General features: G+C 37.3%; 1 protein-coding gene across 1 annotated transcript; it reads left to right on the top strand.

The window, feature by feature from the left end:
* Positions 1-1,991: 1,991 nt before the first annotated feature.
* LOC107788958 (uncharacterized) lies at positions 1,992-7,956 on the top strand. The gene is made up of 7 exons (XM_016610704.2): positions 1,992-2,411; positions 2,531-2,941; positions 3,031-3,083; positions 4,372-4,409; positions 4,947-5,265; positions 5,571-5,887; positions 7,011-7,956. The coding sequence occupies exons 1-7, from the start codon at positions 2,399-2,401 to the stop codon at positions 7,639-7,641; spliced, it is 1,782 nt and encodes a 593-aa protein (XP_016466190.1). The 5' UTR covers positions 1,992-2,398; the 3' UTR covers positions 7,642-7,956.
* The last annotated feature ends 503 nt before the right edge of the window (positions 7,957-8,459 follow it).

Raw genomic sequence — 8,459 nt, 5'->3', positions numbered from 1 at the left:
GGTACATTATTATTATCATGATTAGTGTTTTTTCTCCGATCACGGCCATGACCATGACTAGGCCCACATCCTCTTCCACGCTTAGCTTGGTGGAAGTTCATTCATTCACTTCAGGGAATGCACAAGAACCCGTAGGTCGGCTTTCATGATTTTTCATTAATAACTCATTATGTTGCTCGACTACAAGAAGATGTGAGATAAGTTCAGAATACTTTTTGAATCGCATCTCTCGATATTGCTGCTGCAGGAGCATATTCGAGGCATGAAAAGTGGTAAAAAAAAAATCCAACATATCATGATCAATAATATTATCACCACATAGTTTTAATTGGGAATTAATTCTGAACATAACAGAATTATACTCACTGATAGATTTAAAATCTTGTAGCCTTAGATGAGTCCAATCATAATGTGCATGTGGAAGAACGACCATCTTTAGGTGGTCATATCTATCTTTCAAATCATCTCACAGTATGACTGGATCTTTAACAATAAGATATTCCATTTTCAGGCCCTCATCAAGGTGATGGCATAGGAATATCATTGCTTTTGCACGGTCTTGGTTTGATGCATGATTTTTGTCCTTGATGGTGTCTGCCAGACCCATCGCATCAAGATGAATTTCGGCATCAAGCACCCAAGACATGTAGCTTTTGCCCGATATATCTAGGGCTACAAATTCAAGTTTAGAAATATTTGACATTATTTAGAAAAAGAAAGTTCGTACCTGTGATACTTTCAAAGTATTTGCTCGAGATGGCAGAATCTCGTGCTGATAACATGTTATAAAATAAAAAATGTAAAGTAAAGACAAGTATAGAGAGAAACTGATATATTATTCAACTTTCAAACTTATGTACATAATGAACTGGAATTTCCTCTATTTATAGAAGAAAGCAAGTTGTTGTGTAAGCTGCTTCAGCAAGCTCCTGTGTAAAATATTACTGTACCAGATATAGATAATCTTCTATCGGGGGTAATGTTTATCCATAACGGAGTACCGAAAAGATAAGCTCATTATACCAGATATAGCTAATCTTCTACCGGGGGTAATGTTTTATCCATAATGGGGTACCAAAAGGATAAGCTCATTATACTAGATAAAGATAATCTTCTACCGGGGGTAATGTTTATCCATAACGGGGTACGGAAAGGATAAGCTCATTATATCAGATATGGATAATCTTTTATAGTGGTAATATTTATTCATAATGGGGTACCGAAAAGATAAGATTATTATACCAAATATGGATAATCTTCTACCGGGGGTAATGTTTATCCATAACAGGTACCGAAATGATAAGCTCATTATACCAGATATGGATAATCTTCTATCAGGTACCGAAAGGATAAGCTCATTGTACCAGATATAAATAATCTTCTACCGAGTGTGATGTTTATCCATAACGGGGTACTGAAAGGATAAACTTCTTTAGGAGACTTATTTCCAATAGAGTACTAAATAGATAAACATATTTACGGTAGAGTCTCATATAGATAATCTTTTTCAGGAACCTTATTTATAACATAATACTAAATGAACATCCATAATATAATATATTTATAATAGGAGTAACAAATTAGATACAATAACGAGGGTAATTTACTTCTCATTGAGAAAAGTAGGAAGAATATGAGATTGTTGACAAATATTTCAACTTCACTCCGAATTTATGTGTCAAATTTAAAATCCTCGAAAATATCATAGATAATCTTCTATCAGGTACCAAAAGGATAAGTTCATTATAATAGATATAGATAATCTTCTATCGGGTGTGATATTTATTCATAACGGGGTGCTGAAAGGATAAACTTATTCAGGACACTTATTAGATAAATATATTTACGGCAGAGTCTCATATAGATAATCTTTTTCAGAAAGCTTATTTATAACATAGTACTAAATGAACATCCATAATATAATATATTTATAATAGTAATAACAAATTAGATACAATAATAAGGGTAGTTTACTTCTCATTGAGAAAAGTAGGAAGAAGATGAAATTGTTGACAGATATTTCAACTTCACTCGGAATTTATGTGTCAAATTTAAAATCCTCGAAAATATCATAGCTATATTATCCAGCGCTTGTGACCCTTTTCGGACAAACTGAAAGTTGTGTGGCTATCGCTGTGTGACCAAAACCCAAACCTCCCGCTTCGTTCCTCACTTCCCCTAATCAACAGTCCCTTTGCCTTCCTGCAACCGCCTTTGTGTTTTTTCCCAGCATTATCTTCTTCACTCCAAGAACTAACCCCAAAATATATAAAAAGAGTATTTCAGTTCAATCCCTGGCATGTTAACAACTAGTCGGTGTATGGAATCTGAAAATTGTATTGCATTGGGTTTCTCTTCTTAATTTGTGCGACTTGGACTTAGACTGGATGAGCTCCCCATGCCTTTATTAGGTTAACGCCTTTAGTTTTCATTCTCTGTTTTCTGTTCAAAGGGTCAATCTCATAACCTGTCGCCTATTTGAGATATATGTACTGAATTAACTATATTTTCTTAATTCTTTATTGTGCAGATATTGCTACAGCACAGCCTTGTTTTCAGAACAATGTCTGTTCAGTTAGTTCTAGAACCTTCTTTAGTACTAGGTTTGTACACAACAAGGAGTATAGGTTGTGGAATTCTTTCTGCATACCACAAAAAGCTCCAAATTCAAAAATTAAGCTATTTCGGGGTGGATTGATGATAAGGGCAGTAGCCACCCTCGAAAAAGGACCCACCAAAAACACACACAGCAATGAGGAACAAAACAATTTTGGTGGTGTGAGGATGGGCAAATATTCAGGAAGCTCGAATTCTGCTGTTGCCGAGCAACCAAGTGAGGATGATATGGAGTTGAATGACAGAGAGAAATTGAGGAGGATGAGGATATCTAAAGCTAATAAAGGGAACATACCTTGGAATAAAGGCAGGAAACACAGTCCAGGTACTTATAAGCATGCCCCAGTAGTTCTTTTGAGCTGTTTGTTGTGGATAAGGTTTTAATATTTTCAAGCATGTTTGAACCATTTGCAGAAACTTTACAACTGATTCGAGAGCGTACCAGACTTGCAATGCAGGATCCTAAGGTGATGTCATGTAAGCATAATTTTATGAATAAAGGAACAACAGATGAGGATCTGATTAAGAAGAGGAGACCCTTAAATAGCTCCAGAAACAGTAGAAGATATAGCACAATGACTTTTATAAATTTGTTTAACATTTATCGGCATGTGAAGTTATACCGTCTTATGGTCGTTTGGTGAAGGTGTAATGCTAAATGTGGGGAACCAAAGAAAAGATTATAGAACAGAAGTTGGAACTAAAACTAAGTTGGATGTGAGCAGGATGTACAGATTAACGTTTACGACTAGGGAAAAAGTTCGATCTTACTTCAGCTGACAGATGTGTTTTGTGGTCATTATGTTAGGCTCAAACCTGTTTAAGAGTGCACGGTGTGGGACTAGAGAATCAATACTCCTGAATCCTGATTACATTGTAGGCACATGCTGCCCGGGTATCTTGGAGACGTTTGTGATAATCGCATTTTCTATTTTTCATACTCTCAGTATTTAGTGACTTTCTCTGGATGTTACTAATCTCAGTAAACTTCATTATGCATTTCTGGGAAAATAACTTAAGAGTCTCGGATATTGTGTCATCTGAGCATATGTGTTCATCTGAATATGCATGGCTTAGTCCTGCCCAGCAAAGCTATATATATACCTTTAGGTGGCTTATCTGTATAGGGACATGTAAAAGTGATTTGCAAAGTCCACAACGAGGAGCAGCATAGGAGATTCCAGCAATGTGGGACTGATATGTGCCATTCCAAATCTATGTCGGATAATCTTTGTGTTCCTTTGTGTGTTTTTGTATGAGTGTTTTGAATATCCTTATTGTATTTTTTTCTCTTTGTGAATTTGTCAAGTTTGAATTCGGTTGTGAACTAACCATTTTATACTTGAAGAGCTCAATTCGCATTCAAAATGTTCTGTATCGAGGTAGAGTTCCTCTCTCCTAAATAGGAAAGATGTGGTTAGGTGATGATTCAAGAAAAATCTTAAACTTGTATATTAGACAACTTTCTACTCATGCACAACAGGTAGTCTGATCTTCACTACCTATGTTGATGATCTTCCTGCAACATATTTGCCTAGGCAGGATGTAACTTTTTCTTTCCCTTCATTTTGGCATCTGAAATAACCATTGTTTGATTTAGTGAACATCATAAGATATTGTTCATTTCTTTTCAGATTGTGCTAACGATGTAGTGAAATCTGAGATAACCAATTTTTAGTCAGCTACATTATCCATTTAACTCCAGACTTAAGTGTTTTTGTTTGTCAATATCACTAATAAGCTCTGATTTCACAGGTCAAAATGAAGTTAGTTAATCTGGGGCACGCTCAAAGGTGTGTTTTGCAAAGTATTTTCGAAATTTTTGTTTTCCCTCTTTTGATAGCATTGTGGAGTCCAATAATCAAGCTGTGGGCGAAAAATGACCAGCCCACGACAAAATTCAGTACAAGTATATGGAGTTTGTCTATTCTAATACTGAAATAGCATAGCAATGATGTAAAAAAAAATAATAGACAGTATTGGACAAACCGGTGCTTCCTGTTTCATGTAACTTGTGCTTCAATATATGAACCTCAAGCTTCAGTAAAGTCACTGTGCCTAATGAGTGTGAAACAGAGATGTTGAGAGGCATTGCCTTTTGTTGATATGCATGGAATGTGCAAGTTTTAATTTCTTTATTACTTAATTCTTGCTTAGGAATTCAGTTGAACCTAGTAACTTCATACTAATTCATATCCTTGTGAAAAAGAAAAAAAAAATCTTATCCCTAGTTAATAAAATTACCACTTTACCTAGAACCTTAAAGTAAATGAAGATTTGGTGTTTCAAAGTTCAAACTACTAAAGCAGATCATTTTTTCTTAATTGCAGTGAGGAAACAAGGATCAAAATTGGTGTTGCTGTAAGGATGGGGTGGGAGAGGCGCCGTGGGAAGTTGATGCTCCAGGAAACTTGCCACTATGAGTGGCAAAATTTAATTGCAGAAGCTTCTAGGAGAGGCCTTCAAGGTGAGGAAGAGTTGCAGTGGGACTCTTACGAGATATTGAACGAACAGCTTGAGCAGGAGTGGATAAAGAGTGTTGAAGAAAGAAAAAATATGCCCAGGCAGAAGGGTAACAAGAGAGCTCCCAAATCTGCCGAACAGAGGAGGAAGATTTCAGAGGCCATTGCAGCCAAATGGGCTGATCCCGTAAGTGCTTATTTTTGTTGGACTAGACTTCTTTGTGTTTGGGAATAACTCAATCTTCTATAGATCTGCTGACATTTTTGTCATATATGCCAAGTATGAAAGTCCATGATCCGAGTTTACTTATAAAAGTACTGCTTCAGCTTGAAATTGACGTGCTATAATCATATCTGTCTTCCTCACCCCCCCCCCCCTTTTTTTTTTGTTATTTTAACTTAGGTCATAGTATAGTTTCATGGCTGTCAATTTGAACTTCCTCACATTTTTCCATACCCGAATTTTAACCAAATCTACCTTCTTCCAACTAGGAATACCGTACTCGGGTCCGTTCTGCTCTGAATAAATATCATGGCATAGCTGATGGGGTTGAAAGAAAACCAAGTCGAAGGCCTGTTAGTGATGGACAGACCAGAAAAAGAAGCCCTCCGAAAAAGAAAGCTGATGAAGTGGATAATTTAGTAAAGCTGGAGCCCAAGAGCCAAGTTCAACGTGTTCGATTGAGGAGAAAACACACACCAATGTATAAGGATCCTTTGGCTAGTTCCAAGTTAGAAATGTTAAAGAATATAAGGGCACAGAGAGCAGCTATTGACCAGAAGAAGATTGAAGCCATTTCGAGAGCAAAGTAAGTTATAAAATCTTTGCTCTTAAATGACTTATCAATTTGACTCCTTTAGTCTTATTTGCTTCTTTACTCTGCCTGGTTCCATATGAGGTCTGTTCGTCACCTTGTTTTCATGAACCTTAGCAAACCTGATAGAATTGCTTGCTAAATTGTGAATGTATATCCTGTCTGAATGAAGAAGTGTCTATTTTAATGCATAAGACTAATCTGACCCCAAAAATTCATTGACTAGAGTTATTAGTACATGATTAATAGGAGTTGGTCCATATGTTGACAGGAATCTTTATTTAGTACAATGTTCCATCTACTTTAATTAGATCTGCAAATGATACTCCTGTTTCCCTTTAGGAAGTTTGAGTTTCTTGTCCTGTTTATTTCTTACGAGTAATGTCATTATGCTTTGGTCTCTGTATTCAGTACAGGACGTGAGGGAAGAATAATTTCCTTCGTCCCAGCTCCTATCTCCCCTCTGGCCCTGAAAATGAAAATAGCTTACTGAGAGAAAAGTGCAACTGTTGGATATGATTGTAGTGTATACTCATGTAGGTTAAATGAGAGATTAACGATAAAAACTTTTGCTAGACTTGTGGTAAAATGAACAATTTATTCGCGGGGTTGGGGGGTTGTGAAGGGAGAGAAATGGCAAAGATGCTTTTTATCACTCTCAGTTGAAGTCCACGAAAGGTGTTCGAATAAATATTTTTTGACTGGTGACCCTTGTATTCATAAAAAATAATGAACAAACATGTCAAATTTGTTTCTGATCAGGGAATGCTAAAATGGAAATTGCCGCCTCTTCCAACTTTTTTCAATGTCGTTAACCAAATTAACGAGGAAATGTGGTTAGTGCAAACAACTTTATAACAAAGTGAATGATTTAAATGTTGTTACATCTGCTAGATGGATAGTTAGTATACTGTAAGAGCGAAGATGTCACTTGTCAGACATTACTTTTTTGGTCGGAGGTGAAATGTAATAGTGGAGGAAACCATAAGTTAAATGTCAACACGTCAAAACGGAGGTCTAAATTATTAGAACAATTTTGATCTCCACCCACTGCTATCTTTGGTATCAATCTGCTCGGTAGTACTTATAAGTTCTTGGTGTGTTGACAACGTTGCAGAGAATTGATAGCTGAGGCTGAGAAGGCTGCAGAGGCCCTGGAAATAGCTGCCCAGAAGAGCCCTGTTGCTCATGCATCGCTCATTGAAACACGGAAGCTCATTTCTGAAGCAATCCAGTCCATTGAATCTATAGAGAAAGAGGTGGCTTTTACAGATGGAAATCTTTCACCACCTTCAACTGAGCTGATAAGCCACACTGCAGCTGAGATTGGAGCTCTAGATGATGCTGGTGAAAGAATAAATGGTTGGCATGCTGTGATGCCTCTGGAAAGTGGTATCAATGATTTAGAAAATGGACAACATGCCTTGCAAGGTTTACTGAATGGTAAAAGCAGTGCTCTCTTGTCAAGCTCGGGTGAATATGACTCACTGGGTGACAGGGACGAAGTCTATCAATTGATTTCCAGTGTGATTTCTCCCGAAAAAGGAGCCAATATCACACAGCCCTCCACCTCCACTCAGAAACTTGACGGAGATGAAGCTAATGAAAGCCCAGGAGATGAAAAGAAACCACTTCCAAACGGATTGATATCTGAGTCAAAGATTGAGGAGGCGCCAAGTCTGCCCCCGACAACCACCACCAAGAAATGGGTACGTGGGAAGCTGGTTGAAGTAGGTGAAGGATCTTAGATTAGAAGAAGGAAAATATGGAGTATCTGATTTACACACTTGGATTGCATCTCATGGGTGCAATATAGAGTAATAATTTATGGTTACAACAAATTTTTGACGAACACTTTTCTCTGCAAATCGCAGTCGAAGCTTCGCGCTGCTTGATAGTTGCAATAGGCTTTTCGTTCTCTAGTTTCATGCTTAGATACATATTCTCTTGTAATATAAATATCTTTTCCATGACCATTTCTGTAAAGTTTCAGCATAGAACTGGCCGCATTGTAATTTTAATTTTTATTCCAATTTTGGTGACATTTGATTCGTTTCTATAAATCTTAAAGCAAAACATGAGCAACTTAGATAACATGACCGACAAATAGATATAGATAGATGTTTTGACTATTACATCCGAATGCAGCGAGTACAAAGTGATGGACATGTAACAGCTGCTAGCATCTGGATTTTGGGGGTTAAGGCTTTATGGGTTGCTCGAGTTGGAAATAACATTCCAGTTCTTGAGTTGAGAGTCGATAGCATTCTCCAATTCTCGTCTCTTCTTTTCTTTCTCTTCCCTGGCTGGATTGATCTCCGCCTCAACTTGTTCCTTCTGCAAAATAACATTCTGAATTACTACATGCTTCTCTAATTAAGCTTGCATTTTAGGCCTTAAAATTTCATTTGCAGCAATTGAGATTAGAAGAAAAATGCGGGCACTTACGTCGACAACGTCAGGGATAGGAAGCTTGGTGCCGTGGACGGCGGAGCGGTTCGCTGCTTTACCGACGAGCCGCAGTGTATTATGACGGAAAACGATTCCAGTAGTCCGCCACGTGTGT

This window comes from Nicotiana tabacum, chromosome 4 (genome assembly GCF_000715075.1).
Source record: "Nicotiana tabacum cultivar K326 chromosome 4, ASM71507v2, whole genome shotgun sequence".
Lineage (NCBI taxonomy): Eukaryota > Viridiplantae > Streptophyta > Magnoliopsida > Solanales > Solanaceae > Nicotiana > Nicotiana tabacum.
The sequence above is the reverse complement of the archived record's forward strand: the minus strand, read 5'-3'. Positions and strand labels throughout refer to the sequence as shown.

Excerpts from the sequence above, each read along its gene's own strand:
- LOC107788958 (XM_016610704.2), top strand. Across the intron at positions 2,942-3,030 it reads AGGCAGGAAACACAGTCCAG|AAACTTTACAACTGATTCGA; the intron begins GTACTTATAAGC and ends AACCATTTGCAG. Across the intron at positions 5,266-5,570 it reads CAGCCAAATGGGCTGATCCC|GAATACCGTACTCGGGTCCG; the intron begins GTAAGTGCTTAT and ends TCTTCCAACTAG.